Source organism: Camelus ferus, chromosome 16 (genome assembly GCF_009834535.1).
Source record: "Camelus ferus isolate YT-003-E chromosome 16, BCGSAC_Cfer_1.0, whole genome shotgun sequence".
Classification (NCBI taxonomy): Eukaryota; Metazoa; Chordata; class Mammalia; order Artiodactyla; family Camelidae; genus Camelus; species Camelus ferus.
Genome location: NC_045711.1, coordinates 35,883,562 through 35,898,750, shown reverse-complemented (window position 1 = coordinate 35,898,750; position 15,189 = coordinate 35,883,562). Strand labels below are relative to the sequence as shown.

General features: G+C 46.1%; 2 protein-coding genes across 3 annotated transcripts; both read right to left on the bottom strand.

Moving 5' to 3' along the window:
- Positions 1–733: 733 nt before the first annotated feature.
- RPL27 (ribosomal protein L27) lies at positions 734–3,351 on the bottom strand. Its single transcript, XM_006175158.3, has 5 exons — positions 3,270–3,351; positions 2,947–3,029; positions 1,778–1,947; positions 923–1,033; positions 734–829 (listed from the first exon to the last, which is right to left on the bottom strand). The coding sequence occupies exons 2-5, from the start codon at positions 3,025–3,027 to the stop codon at positions 781–783; spliced, it is 411 nt and encodes a 136-aa protein (XP_006175220.1). The 5' UTR covers positions 3,028–3,029; positions 3,270–3,351; the 3' UTR covers positions 734–780.
- A 3,452-nt stretch (positions 3,352–6,803) lies between these two features.
- On the bottom strand, positions 6,804–15,187 carry RUNDC1 (RUN domain containing 1). 2 transcript variants are annotated; one of them, XM_032457260.1, is made up of 6 exons: positions 14,624–15,187; positions 12,591–12,596; positions 11,537–11,695; positions 10,080–10,278; positions 9,527–9,646; positions 6,804–9,134 (listed from the first exon to the last, which is right to left on the bottom strand). In XM_032457260.1, exons 1-6 carry the CDS (start codon positions 15,119–15,121, stop codon positions 8,269–8,271), a joined length of 1,848 nt encoding a protein of 615 aa, XP_032313151.1. In that variant the 5' UTR covers positions 15,122–15,187; the 3' UTR covers positions 6,804–8,268. The 2 variants fall into 2 exon arrangements, with proteins under 2 accessions (XP_032313151.1, XP_032313152.1); XM_032457261.1 differs by lacking the exon at positions 12,591–12,596 and having other exon boundaries at positions 14,624–15,180.
- Positions 15,188–15,189: the final 2 nt, after the last annotated feature.

Here is a 15,189-nt window from a genome sequence, read left to right as displayed (position 1 = left end):
TAGAACCAGCTCAGCTGCAGACTACATCAGGAAAACGTGGCCACAGTTGTCTCCAATGAGAGGTAAAACATCAGAGGGGCCAAATGGTTTTCTGCAACAGTGGTGACAACACAGTGCCCAAGCTCCTTGAATCACATCCTTTCTTGCCAGTCTCTGCTAGCCAGACCCTTTGGGAACCTCTCCCTGGTCCCCCTGGGGATCAGGCCTTCACTGTCGGTGTCATCAAGAGAGTTCTTCAGTGTGGTCCTCATCCAAGCAGCACCACTATCATTTGACAATTTGATAGAAATTCTGACCTGCCAAATCTGGCACTCTGGTTTAAAAAACCACCTCAAGTTTGTGAATCTCAATCCAAAGTAGACGATGTCCACTCAGAGGGGCCTTTGGTTGTCACAACTGGGGGGCCAGGGGAGAGGGAAGGGTGCAGAATGACTTAAGATTCTCTGGATACACAAAGGGTTGAAGCCAGGGATGCTTAAACAATTCTGCACCTAAAAATGTCTGGAGTAGCCCTTTAGGGGAAATAGTTCAGTATCACATTTTACCCACTGAGGGCAGCCAGACCATTAAAGGATTAAGAGGCTGAGAACACAAGTAGCCCAACTCTCACAAAGGCAGATTTAACTTTTATTTATTTTATATTTTCCCATAGCCCCTCATCCACCATACAGTGTCTCTCATGATATGGATGTTCTTTCCCAGTCCAATAATACAAGAAGCAGGCAGACACGAATTTTTTTTTTCTGGGGGTGTATTTTTAATGATTGAAACAAGACAGACCTAAAACCGCAACTTCTGGAAGAACCATTTGTTCTTGCCGGTCTTGTATCTAGAGAGAGGAAAAAAGGACACCAATGAGGGGAGAATCACTGAAGAGTGAAACCAGTCTCCAACATTCACTACCAAAGCCTACTTTACTTACCTCTCCTCAAACTTGACCTTAGCCTCTCGTCGGGCCTTGCGTTTGAGAGCAGGGTCTCTAAAGACATCCTTGTTGACAACAGTTTTGTCCAAGGGGATATCCACAGAGTACCTGGGGACAATGGCAGGGAGGTAGGAGCAGCCCACACGCTGCCAGAGCCTTCACAACAGCCCTCAACACTCCTGGGTGACTGGGCTGTTAAGGTCTGACTCCATAAAGCTATCATCAAAAATCGTGCTAATGTGCGGCTGATATTCTTTGGAAATGCCCTATCTTATCGATTGACATTAATGGTTTAATGGAAAGGGGGGATCTTACAAGTCTGAAGCAAGATCCTAGAGCCACAACCCACTGTGTGCGATGGACAGGAAATGGTTGCAGTCTTCACTCAGAAATTTTAACAAACTCATTTACAGATTCAAGCCACTGAAAAACTTCACATTTCATTTTCAATTTTCCACCACTACCCTATCCTATAATAACAATTATCCTTGAGAGTGGAAGAGGGCAGGCCAGAGCCTATGCCTATGTCTACTGTGGCTGAAAAGAAATGGAACAATCTTTACTCAACACTTAAAAAGAAATATCAGGTGAGGAGAGACAGATCAAGAATAAGCTTGGAAGGGATTTTTCAATTTAGTTTGGCGAAGCCAGCGAAGTCACTACAGAAAATAACAGGAACGTGAACAGTTCCAATATAGATTAAAGATGCAACGCTGGAAACCACAGCCACTTTGTGACAAACTGAAAATGATGCCTCTTCCCCACATTGAAGTGGCTACAAGGTCACCTCCTTATTCAGCAGAGCAGAGGGAGGAAAGTTATAAAGTCGCTTCCCATTCCTGAAATGCTCACCTTGTGGGCATGAGGTGATTGTAATTATAAACTTTTACGAAAGACTTGATCTTTGATCTCTTGGCGATTTTCTTCTTGCCCATGGCAGCTGTCACTTTGCGGGGATAGCGGTCAATTCCAGCCACCAGAGCATGGCTGTAGGGCCGGTCTGAGGTGCCATCATCAATGTTCTGAAAGTCCCAAGAATTAATTTGTTACTTAGAATTACCTTTGTTGTTGCTACTTAGGCCCTATGCTAGATGTAGGGCACGTACAGAAAGAATACCCCCACCCCTAGGACCCTGAGGCCCAACACTACAGAAACCACACAAAACAGACATTCTAAGTGCTATGCTAGATGCCCGAAGAGTCAGGGGTAAGGGTGGTATTCATTCCCACCAGGAAGTACCTGAAAGGGCTCCTGGGAGGTAAATGATTGAGAAATAACAACAGTTACATTTATGGAGCGCTTGCTAAGTGCCGGGCACTGGCTCTTAGGATTTTACATCTCTTAACTTCCTCCACGATTGTACTGATAGTAAAGGGTAGAGGCAGGATTCCAAACCTGGTGGCCTGACTCCAGAAACCGGCCTCGGATAGATAGAGGAAGGGGAACCAAGGGTGCCCCTGTGTCCCCACGACAGTCAAGAGCAGTGCTATGCGCGGCCAGAACTTAGGGAGGTCTCATAAGAGGCTACAAGATGTAGGGAGAAGGCACAGTGAAGGGCTAGGTTATGCTAAATGGCCATTTGGCCTAGAAACAATTTCTCCTCTTTTTACAGAGTCCCAGCTGCAGCACCTACTTACTACCTGTTTGACCACAGGTAAACTACTTAACATCTTTAAACCTTAGCAGTACTAGGTAACCCTATAGTTACTGCAAGGAATGGACATGACAACACCTGTAAAGCAATGCCAGGCACCAAGCAAGCGTTCAAAAAACGTTCGTTATTATTATTTAAACCCTCTTTGACAGAGAACGCGTTGTATTAGCTGCCCAATTCAACTCCCATTTGTTTTTATTTTGCATCTTTCTCTCTCAAAAGCTCTCGTGCATTCACCCCTCAACCCCAACTCGCAACGCTCAGTGGATAATGCCCCAAACTAAGTCTTGAATTTCAAGTTGTCCGCCCGCCGAAACCCGCCCTATTCCGCGGATGCGAGGGCGTAGAGGCCCGCGAAGCTGGTACCTTCACGATGACCGCTTTGCGTCCGGAGTAGCGTCCAGCCAGGACCAGTACCACCTTCCCAGGTTTCATGAACTTGCCCATTTCTGCAGAGGAAAGGAAGGGGCCGCTCAGAAATCCGCAAGCTCAGGGTGTGGGGCCAGAACTTCAGGCTGCCCTTACTGCCGGCTTGGCTCAGGGCGCCCGCGGGCCCTGCTCCCAGGCCAGTATCCGCAACGAAGCCGCCAGAGACCGAGAAACAGAAGGCACCAGCCACCGCCCCGCAACTCGACACCCAGGCCACGGATGGCGGCAGATTGTAAAACCCTGACCCAAGTTCTACTCACCGGCGGTAACCACTCAGGAACTACAGCAGAAAGGAAGAAACGGTACTTCCGTTAACCTTTCACCGCGGGGAGAGTGACGTCACTTCCTGTCCCGCCCATCCGGCCTCGCCCCGCCTCTTGCGTGGCGTCGTAAACTGTGCTGAGGACGGAAGAAGCTCTTGAGGGGAAAGGAAGGCCTGGCAGGTCATTTATTCAAATCAAACTTTATTAGCAGCTATGGCAGTAAACAGAGTAAAGGAGTTCTGCTTCCCGCGGAAGGTTTCCTCGGGGACGCAGCTGCGCCGCTGATGTTTTGGTTGTAGTTTCTTTCTCTGGCACTAGGGGGTGGGTGGGGGCACAGTTTGGAATTAACTTTTTTTCCTTGTTAAGAGTCAGGAATAGGGCATTTATAAGCACCCGCTTTGTATGCATTGTTAGGTGTAGGAAGCGAGAGACGAAGATCAAACAAATAAGGGTACTTGCCCTCAGTATTTAGAGTCTAGTGATGTCAGAAACATTACAGACTAGAATAAGTGAGGGAGCTGAAGGATTATGGTGATAATAGCAGCTGCATACCCTATGTCAGGCCGACTTAATCTATTTACGTTTATTATCTCTTTTGATAATACTAGGAGATAAGTACTGTTATCTCCGTCCTACAGTTGAAGAAACTGTAGTTTAGAGAGGTTAAGTAATTGGTCGGAAATCCATGGCTAGTAAGTGGTGGAGCTGCGACTCAGTTCTACTGAGCCCGTTCTGTTTACTCAGTCACCATATTGAACACCTACTCTGTGCCAGGCAAGATGCTAGGAACGCACTTTAGGTTAAGTCAACTGCCTATTTAATTCTCACAACTTTGTATCTTGGGTATTTTCCTCCCACTTAGACATAAGGAAATTGAGATTTAGAGAGTATAAGGCTTGATCAGGCTATCTGAGGTTAAGCCTGATCAGTAGCATAGGTAGGATTCAAACCTAGTTTTTTGAGTCAAAGTATAGTTGGCTCTCAAACTGAATTATTTCCCATCACTCACTGAGTGTTTTTAGATGGTTCTTTAGGTATCTTCCCAGTTGAAGACCAAGAGAAACCATCTTACAGTTTTTCCTCATTTGAACATTGACGAACCTATAGGATTGGTCTTAAGCAAAGTGTGGGAATAATTAGGGTTTCATTTATCTTCTTGAGATTCTCCAGGGATCAATTTTCCCTGCAGCCCTCAGGACCTCATTCCAGTGGTTTATCACCCTAATTAAGTACTTCTATTTCCACATTCAATTAAAATACTTTCTGCTTTAGTTTGGAATATGACATTTTAGAGTTGGAAACGACCTCAGAGATCATCTGCTTGGGCCCCTCAAAGCTGAGAGGACAGTTCTACAGCAGCAAAGTACCAGAGTTAGTGGCGCAGAGCAAGGTCTCCCTACCCCAACCCAGCGCTCTTCCCACTGCACCACGTGACCCTGACCATTTCCACCTCCATGGGCTTCTTTCAACCTCCGTTTCTGCTTCTGCCTCTTTTCCTGTTTCTCTCTTGGAAAATAGAAACCTGAAATCTTATCATTGCCTTGGACTCATCTCACCTACTAACACTTTCCAAATCAATAACTAAATCCTGCGAATTTTGCCTTATGTCTTTTAAATCTTTTCTATCCTTTCCTACCTGCTCCCTGATTCAGCCTCTGTTCTTTGTCTTCTCCAGTCCTTTAAAATTCTGTGTGGGTCAGAATTGCTTGGGACACTTATTAAACATACATCTCACATCCAAGATTCCAATTCAGGTCTGGAGTGGAGCTACGAGCTATAGATCTTATTTTGAGAAACTTCTCTAAACACAACTTAAGACCACCATTTAACTGCCTGAATTCCTTTGTTGGCTCTCTGTACCAAAGTTTGAACTCTCACTCCTTTCCTTTTTACCTTCCCTGCAGTATAAGTTCCTGACACCTCCACACCCTTCACATACCCTCTGGGTTCCAGCCAGCTTAACTACTCAAAGATCCAACCTCTTCTGAGCCCTGGGGTCTTCACTCAGGCTGTTCCACGTGTCTTTATTCTCCTCCACTATAGCCAGGCAAAATCCTTTCCATCCTTCAAGGCCACTCTAGAATTCTCCTAGGCAGAGATCATCTCTTCCTTCTCTGTGCTCCCTCAGCAATCCAATGCATGTTTAGTTTTATTATAGAACATATTTTAGCTGGTTTGGATCAGTGGTTCTCAAAGCGTGGTTCCCAGACCGGCAGCATCAGCATAACTAGCATGAGAACTTGTTAGAAATACAAATTTTCTGGCCTCACCTCAGAGCTACTGAATGAAAAACTCTGGGGATAGAACCCAGCAATTTGTGTTTTAACAAGCTATTCAAATCTCCAATTGGTTTGGTACCTCCTTTGCTAGACTGCGCGTCCCCTTAAGGCACAGAGAGATAAGTCCTCAGCACCTAGCCTGGCCCAAGCAGTTGGGCTCAATAGGAATGAACTAACAGCAGAGCACCTTGAAAATCTTTATCAACGCTTTGCAGATCATACAGTGGATGCTGCACTTTCATTGGCTACATATCTGCGGCTCTTTTTCATTCTATTCTTGCATAGCCTGAGACCTGTCCCTCCTCTTCTCCTTTCTCTGGTCTGTCTCACCCCAAGCCAAGCAGAGACCTCTGCCCTCAGTTATAATGCAGTATTATCAGTGACTAGCAGGTATCTGCTGGCATGCCTGTCTCTACACATCTTTTAAGTTTCATGAAGAACTTGACAGAGCAATGGCTGTCTGCCCATCTCCCTGTAACCCTAGTCCTTTGGCAGCTGAAATTTCTGGCAGGTATGTGGAAAATACCTGCTCGTTGCCAAAATGATGGTGAAGTGAGGGGGTGGATAAAGGAGAGAGAGGAACAAAAGATCTAGAAGCAGCCTGGGATACAATGAAGTAACATAACAGTATAAAGACCATAGGGTTTAGATTCAGGCAACTTGGGTTCAAATCCCAGCTCTTCCAATATGTAAACCTGGACAAAATATTTAACTCTCTGCAGTAGTTTCCTCAGCTATAAAATGGGGATAATACTGTCCTGCCTTACAAGTATAGTGAGAATTAAATTAGGATGACACACACAAAAATGGTTCCCATGATGCTAGCATAAAACCTTAATACGAGTTAGTTTAGTTTTTGTGAGGACTAGAAAATTTAATACTGGGGTGACCCAGGGCTATATACTATGTGGCTACAGCAGTTATCACCCACCTTAAATGATATCCAGACAAGTGAATTTAAAAGTGACAATTCCAAAAGTGGCACGTGTGCTGAGATCTGCTGTGGGGATGGGACTGCAGACCCGGGCTAGACAGGATGCCCAGGGCATTTTTTAGTGACATTGTTCAAGGGGGGAAAAACACCAAAGCTGAGCTGATCCAGGGCAGAGGGCAGAGAAGAGGCAGAAGGGCCAGACACCAGACACTGTTCAAGGAAATACCGATCTGGATCAGATGGGCTGAGAACACCCAAACAGACTTATAAACCAAAGCCAAGGGTCTCTAAGGTCTTTGCAGAGACCTTACAAAATCACAAAATACAATGATTTTATTAGCAACCACAGATATATCATTTTTCACATTTTACACTTATTCTATTTCATGTGAAGGAGGACTAATTCCAATTATCAATAATATATCTTAAATAATGTTACTGAAAAATTAAGTTAAAACGCACTATGTTATAGTGCAGACACAAAGTGCAGTTGGCAATGTAGTACATGAAACAATGCTGGATCAGTAGTGTTGAGAACCCATTTGGTCTTCCAGTAGGTGATACATTTTGCTCATCTTTGGTTAGTCCCAGAGCAGTATGCAAGCTGAGTGGCAAATATTAATTAAAAGGGCAAAAACAGACCAAATAGGACCAATCGAGACTCAGTTTCACAATGAAATGCTCAGCCCCTGATCTGTCAGCAGGGATCTGCCACAGTTCTCACTCTGGCTGCAGTACCTGTCACATGATCAGACCTCCTCCATCATCTAGCCCCCAGGACAAGTGGAGTCACAACTCCAGGAGGAGCTGCTGCAGGTCACCAACATGTGTTCCCATCCATACTGGACTTGGGTGGCCAGGATTCTCTCAAGGAGTACACCTCTGACACACACACTTCTGAGGGGACTGGGTCTGCATCTGGGAGGTGTGCAGAGAAAGGTTACTTGCCAGAGGATGTGGTACCAGACGGCGGTTGTCCCCGTAAACCACCAGCTCCAAAACCAAAAGACCATCATCTGCACTATGAGGAAAGGCCCACCTCGTTAGGGACAGATTTCAGTTCTTCCCTCTACATGAAAAAGGGCTCATATTAAAATCAACTTGTGATTAACACCCTTAGAAATGCTCTTCTCAGATATTCCCACTCCCAGCTTTAGAGGCAGCTATAGAGCATACAAAGCCTCCCCTGACATTGGGGTCAGGAAGAAAAGGGCATCAGTCCTCAGAAAAAGAATTTACATTCTGACCCAGGACTTTCAACCTGCCTCGGGTGAAGGAACATGGCACCCAACTGGACTAACGGAAGCCTCAGGTTGAATGTCTTCCAGGACAAACGACTAATTCGTGCCGTCACTCACCACCACGAAAGTAACGGTTAGAGCATCCGGGTTTTCTAAAAATCAGATGTGGCGCAATGAGTTAGAGTGTTAATTGTGTGCCTTGATGATTTCTTTTACACAAGCTCAAATGGACGCACCCACATGTGCACTGTGGTTACATGCCAGGGCAGAACCTTTTAACACGTTGATCACCACATCACCCAAATCTGGGTGACAGTTGTGTTTCCTCAGAGGCACCGGATCCACAGTGGGCAATCAACGTGTTAACAAGAGGGTCCCCAGCGTATCTTTCTGAGCTGCTACGCTGATGGGGAAAACAGACTTTGCAGTCATTTGGCCAGGGGAAATGTCTTATCCCCTCCTCCTCCTGCTGCGCTGCTCCTAGAAGACTAACCACCCATCCCTCCTGAGCAAGGCGCTGGCTGAGGGCCAGGGCATTCTCATCAAAAGGCATCTTTGATGTTCTTGAGCTGGCGCACAGCCAGGTCTACAGGGAGGCTGAATTTGAGGCTGCTGAGGCGGCTGAGCAGGTTGAGGGCGCTCTCGAAGCCTGTGTGTGCCATGTAGCTCCAGGGCTGGTAGTGGGGCTCGATGAGCGACCCTGACTTGCAGATGAGGTTCACCCAGGACACGAGACGCTGCTCATTGAGGGCCATGCACACCAAGGCCTTCAACTCCGAGTCTGCACTGCGCTTAAAAGGGTCGTGCTCTGTCAGCACCATGTGGATGGCTGTCAGCAGGCTCTGCTTGGGGGTCACAACAGTGCCTCCCATAACCGGCAGGGCGAAGGATTGTGAGAGCTTCCGGGCCGGGGATTCCACGTAGGCACGGCCGTTCTTGGCGTGGTAGTACTTTACGAAGAGCTCCCAGGGGTGCATGGCCTCGGGGGCCGAGGAGAAGGCTGGCAGCAAGCAGGCAATGGGGGCCATGACCAGGCTCATCCCTGGTGAGGAGGCGTACAGCCCGTGGGCCAGCAGGTCCCTCACAGCCACCGTCAGCTCCTTCCGCACAGCCATGGTCAGCTCATCCCTCCCTCCCAGAGACAGGTCCTGGAGGTTGGCAGAGCTGACGACGTGGTCGTGTGGCTGGTGCCTCAAGGCAAGCTGCTTCACCCTGTCTACCGACACCTCCAGCCTCTTCAGTAAGGGAGAGTAGTCCCTGTCAGCCTGGCCCCGCTGCCACAGGGTCTGTGGGATCTGGCCTGTGGCACAACCGAACTGGCTGACGGCAAAGATCTGGAGCACTGCCAGCGCTCGCCGCATCAGGTGCAGCCCTGTCTCCCGAACTCTCTTCACGTCCTCTGCCTTCGCTGCATAGAAAACACAGTGGCTCATCAGTGAGAGGCCACAGTGGTCAGAGGTACATTCAATGAGTCATAAGCTGAGGTCCATTCTTGCTTCTGAGCTACAGTACAGGTCCCCCATGAAGCCAAGAGCCACCCAGGATGTTGCCAGACTTACCTTTTTTTAGGTTAATAACAGCTACTTTTAGGTAATTCACATACCATACAATTTGCCCATGAAAAGTGTATAATTCAGTGGTTTTTTTAGTAGATTCAGAGTTGTGCAACCATCATCCCCAAAGAAACCCTGTGTGGTTAGCATTTCCCATTCCCCACTTCTCCTCAAGCCCTCAAGCCCCCCCAACTGCTAATCCACTTTCTGTCTCCATAGATTTGCCCATTCTGGAAGGTGTACTTACTTTTGCTGTTTCCTGGAGGCAGTTTGCTGCTGCCAGTTCTGGTGGAGCCATTTCCTGTCTTCCCACTGGCCTTGCACTCGCAGTGTCCACTATCTGTCTGTAATGGGCTTCCGACTTCATCTGGAATTAGTAGTCATAAAGACAAGACACTTATTTAGCCTCTTTATGGCAGATTTTTAAAGAAAAAATACTATTTACTAGTGACTACCACTTTAACAAATAGTATCTTATTTAACTGTGTGACTGGCGTAAGTGGCTGGCTTAATAAATATTTGCTGAGTGAAGGAAGCATCAGTGATTTCATGGAGGAGGAGAGTGGGATAAGAGGTGAGTAACCTGCCCAAGAACATGAAGCCAGTAGGTGGCAGGGCTGGGATTTTAACTCTCTGATTGTAAAATCCCTGTTCTTTGCGCTCCATCACGCTGGCTCCTGTTACTGGGTGATTAAATCTCTTAAATGGTACGTCAAAGACTAGTGCCTTTAGGTGTTAGTATTCACAATGCATTAATTATGACATCTGGCCACCCTTCCCTTCTTGTCCCCTCCTCTGACCTTGGATGAAGTTGATGAACATCTCGAGGTCTCGGATCTGAGTTTTCAGCTGCTCAACCAACTGTTCTTTCACTCGGGCTGGGTTGACGATTTGAGCCACAGCTGCATCCACACGCTGCCGAAGCTCCTCAGTGGACAGTGAACTGAGGTCCCCATTCAGATTCATGTCCAGTTTCTTTATTAACTCGTCTATGATCACCTATCAAGACCACAAGCCATGAGCACACCCTTTGGAATTTTTAGTGAAAGTTTAGTAAAAAGGATAGTCTTTTATTAGTACGCCTCCCTCCTACCCTTCAATGGAAACCAAAGACACACAGAGCTCCCAAATTTGTGAGAAAAATGATGCAACTCTGATCAGGGTGAGGGCACAGACCCTTTACTCCTCATAGTAACAAGGACCCCTAGTTCCTCTTTGACAGAAATGGTTCCTCCTGCTGCAAATTTTCTACCAGGACAGGCAACTTTCACTAAGGAGAACAACAGTGTGAATAATCCAAAGTGGCTGATGATCCAAAAAGCCCCAAGAATATTTATTCTCTTGGAGGCGAGGGTGTATCTCAGCGGTAGAGTGCGTGCTTAGCATGTCCGAGGTCCTACGTTCAATCCCCAGTACCTCCATTAAAAATAAATAAATCTAATTACCCCCCCAAACCAAAACAAAACAAAAACAGCTTTAAATTGAAACAAACAAACAAACAAAAAACAAACAAAAAAACCTCTCTTGGAGTATTCAATTAGCTTCCCCCATGGCCTCCAAGAGAATAAATACTGATTTCCCTTAGTTTCCAGTTTCCTCTCATCCCTTCTCCCCCTACTCTAGGCAGCTAAAGAAAAAGTTCTACAAAACATCCTAGTGACAATATTAGGAACAATCTGAAAACCAGATTATGTAACTCCAGCCCTGCCAGAAAAACAGCCACATCACTGAGAGAGACAAATGTGGAGGGGAGGCTGTAGGTGTAGCTTGACCAGCAGATCTACCTGTCTGCTCAGGTGCTGCTTAAATAGATACAGCATTAAAATCTCAGTCTGTATTCCTGGAATATTTATCAACTGGTGCTGGGGAAATAAACTAGTTTGCATTGTATGAAATGCCCAAGCAGAACAGTTTTAATGATCAAATGAAAGAAATTATAATTGTTACTATTATATATTACTATAATTAATAACAATAAAATAATGATATCACTCTAATTAATAAGCCATTAATTATTATTAATAATACAATAAATAAAGTAAATGTTAATAATAATTAATAACATAAAACAGAGCTCAATCATCATAACATAAAGCTTTGGCACATGAATTTCCATGTGTGAAGAAAGACTGGTCCCACGTAGTAGCAAAATGTCCCTCTGATTTGGGCTAGCAGTAAGGCCGCGAGTGAACAAGTGAGAAAAGGCTGTCCTGCGAAGGCTGGAAGGGACAAGGGAGCCTGAGGCAGTGGTGCTCACCCGCTGTCTTTCCAAGACCACAGACTGCGGCAGGGAGTCGTAGCTGCCTTCTTGATAGGCGAACGTTTCCAGGTCATCGAGCTGGGTTTTGAGCTGCAGTATGAGTTCCTTCTGCTTCTCCCGTTGGGTTTCCAGACGTTCCTGTTTCTCCTGCTCACTCTTAGATGGGAAAATACAAAATGTTTTCAAATAACCCAAATGATAAACAGAATTCATGAGACAGGTTCAAAAATAAGAATAATTATTTCATCCAGGGCAATTTATTAAATGTGTTTTCTTTAAGAAAGTATTTGTCCTTCATTGGAAATAGGATATGAATACAATGGGGCCTTTTGCTAAGATTGCTTTTTTCCCCTCAAAGGTCTAGTTAGGATTGACACAATTTATCTTAGCCAAGACAGCTTCCCAGGAATTAAACGTGCCATCCTTCATAGCCAATTACCGCAGAAGAACACCTGAATACTTTCTGCAGCCAAATTTTGCAAAAGAATCTGGAGGAAAGGGTACAGAGAAAGGCTTTACAAATCACAACCAATTTTCTTAAAGTTCAAAGCCTCTCCAGTAAAAGTTCAAAGCCCCTCCAGTGTATTGCAGAATCAAATAAACACAGGTGACTGAGGCAGTGAAAAAAAAAAAAAATCCAAAGTCAAGTAATAGGGCTGGGAAGGTAACAATGTTTTTTAAAAAAAGTTGGGGAGGGCATAGCTCAGTGGTAGAGGTCCTAGGTTCAATGCCCAGTACCTCCATTAATAAATAAATGAATAAATAAACCTAATTACCCATCCCCTCCAAAAAAGAAAAATCTGGTAAGGTTCCCTGACCAGGGACTCCTTTTTCCCGCTGTTGGCCACCAGGTAGTTTTCTGCATTTAAATGATTAAAAACTTTTCAGAGAGGTAGTTTTGTCAATGTATTCTCAAAAACTGCTTCTCTCTTGCCTTTCTTGAGTATCAAAAACATTACAAAGCAAAACCAGCAAATATTTTCAGGTTTAAAGCTGCATTTTAAACTAGAAGTTGAAAGAATATTAAATCTAACCTTAAAATGGTACTTACCAATGCCTCCAGACGTAAGGTTTGAGAGAGAACAAATGAAAAACAACAAATTAACTTTCTGTTCAGCTATTTAAATAGCAATCCTCTTGCTTTAGTTTTTGCTCAATATGAAAGCAAGCCTTTTCTCAGGATACTCCCTCTCCAATCCTTTCCCAGTATTGTGTTTTCTTCTTCGAACTCTGTCCCTCTCCAACACTTAGTGTGGGCCTAGCTACCCTTTACGAGGTCTTCCTCAATTTTCCCCAGGCATAATTGATCATTTCCTTCTCTGTATTTTGTATACACTTCTACTCCAGGTCATATCACATTATAATTATTTGTTTAGGATTCTGTCTCCCTAAGCCTATCAACTCCTTAAGGGCAAAGGCCTTTACTGTACCCCTGTACCAAGCACAGTGTCTGGTACAGGGTTAAGCTCTCAATACAAATTTGCTGTTTGTTACTGAACTCAATCAGGTCCAGAAGGGCACATTCCAAACAATGAACTCTTAGTGAAAGAAGCTGTCTAACCAGCTTAAGTAAAGAACTAGGAAAACTTTGTTTTCATTGCATCACAACTTTATGAAGCCAAAGAAGAATGAAATCAGCCGTAAATCCTGATTCCATTTTTCATGAGCGTGTCTGCTCACCTCTGTCACTTGCCATGGTAATTACTGAGTATGCTATTTACTGGAGTGCGGGCAAACAAGTTTACCAGGAGAGAACAATGAGCTCTGGTGCAAGGCAGGAAATAACAGAAATAATTTCCAGTATGAAGTGAGAAAAAGTACTGGTTAAAAAAAAACCCTGAAACTGAGAAGCAGTAAATCATTTGGTTCAAACATGTCCCTGACTTTGGCACTACCTGTTCATGTGTCAATATATGCACACAAGATTACAGCTGCTTATTAGAAGTTTTGAGCTCTATACTTTGTTCCCAAAAGCAAAAATGAACAACCAGAAGAGCACCACAACCACGCGGAACCTTGGTGCTCCCCACTTCTTAACAGGGCCCTGCCACAGTAAGTCTTTCTATTCTACCTATTCCTTAAAAGTCTGGCAATCTGAGGACTTGTGCAAGGAGCTGTGGATGTGTGGAAAGAAGGGTGGAACAGTAAACACAGGACTGTACTAGAAACATTTCAGATTAAAATAAGCAAGTCAATATCTCATACTGATAAATCTCATACTGATAAAGCCTTCTTAAAGTTAAAACCAATTTAAGTGGGAAGAAAGCCACATGAGTGAGTTGTAACTTAAAGAATAAAAAGGTGGAGAAAAAACAGCAAGTCTTTTCCAACAAACTATCTACAACTGCACACTTACAGAGATTCAAATGTTCCCTTGTTACGTCACACAAATTCTCGGTACTTACTGTAGAGTAATTCAATGTATGTTGTCACAGTTACCAAAGGGGCTTCATTTAGAATATCTAGCTATTAAGCAGGACGGGGAAGGAGTTTTAAAATACCAGAATTAGGAAATTCATATAATCAGGAGTTGTGTTTCTTTCAGTTACTAAGAGACCTTGCTGTTCACAAAGTTCTTAACCAGAAGAGAGAGTCTAAAGATGAAAGACATTCTCTAGATTCTAGTAAAGCATGGACAGAATGCAGATCTAAAATTTCATGAATTTCAATTCACTTGCCCTTCGCTAGCCGATTTTCTCAATCCCCAGGGTCGGAGTCCTCTATGTACTCACGACTTAGGTATCTGTCGAGGCAACGGCAAGGCGAGTGGGAGCAGTACTGCTTCAGCTGCTTGCTCCGTTGCTCTCTGAATACTCTCCTCGCTCACTGCTCTTATGCCTCGCACGTCATCACACCTGCATCTCTTTCCACAACTTTGGTGGACACCTCTCACCATCAGCTTTCCAGGCCTGTCATCTTACCTTACAGCTGGCCCCGAGTACTTGTCTAGTCTCCTCTTCTGGGACGCACATACACACCTAGAGGAGCTGGTTTCTCACCACTGCTACCTTCGTCAGCGACAGCATCGCCATCCACCCAGCCCTCCATTCTCATATCCCTCGGGGCCCAGCCCCAGCTGTTCACCTGGTCCTCGCCTCGCAACCATGGCCGGTCCCCCGGCAGCCCGTCGCCATCATCGCTGGCGGGGTCCTCGGGGCCCCCGTAACCCAGGACGTGAGGGCAGCCACGGAAGGCGAAGTCCTCAAGCTCGCGCAGGAGGCGCTGCTGCTCTGCCGGCGCCCCGCGCACCACCTGCCGCAGGCGGAACTGCACCTGGGCGAAGTGCGAGGACAGCGCGAGGAGCGCGGAGTCCAACCGCCGCCGCTCGGCCCGCAGCCGCCGCAGCGTCCGGCCAGGGGAGTCCGGTGGGGAGCCCGGGGCCGCGCCAGGGTCCTCGGCCGCCGCCTCTTCAGAGAACACAGCGGCCCCGGGCCCGGCTTCCGCCACCGCCCCCACCGGCGCCCAGCGTACTGCCTCGCAGGGCGGCAGCGACTCCTCTTCCTCCTCCTCTTCGTCCTTCGCCGTTGGTCCAACGGCCACCACCCCAGTTACCGGTTCCTCAGCCGCTTCCACAGCCGCCATCTTCCAGGAAACGCCGCCGCACGTCAGCCGCGCCCCCTCGCTGCCATGGCAACGGCGCGCAGGCTGGG

Coding starts and splice junctions, on each gene's coding strand:
- RPL27 (XM_006175158.3), bottom strand. CDS start 3,027: ATGGGCAAGTTCATGAAACCTGGGAAGGTGGTACTGGTCCTGGCTGGA. Junction 1,948..2,946: donor GCAAAGCGGTCATCGTGAAG/GTACCAGCTTCG, acceptor TGGGACTTTCAG/AACATTGATGATGGCACCTC. Junction 830..922: donor AAGGTCAAGTTTGAGGAGAG/GTAAGTAAAGTA, acceptor TCCTCTCTCTAG/ATACAAGACCGGCAAGAACA.
- RUNDC1 (XM_032457260.1), bottom strand. CDS start 15,121: ATGGCGGCTGTGGAAGCGGCTGAGGAACCGGTAACTGGGGTGGTGGCC. Junction 9,647..10,079: donor GTTCATCAACTTCATCCAAG/GTCAGAGGAGGG, acceptor TACTAATTCCAG/ATGAAGTCGGAAGCCCATTA. Junction 9,135..9,526: donor GCCTCCAGGAAACAGCAAAA/GTAAGTACACCT, acceptor TTTTCTATGCAG/CGAAGGCAGAGGACGTGAAG.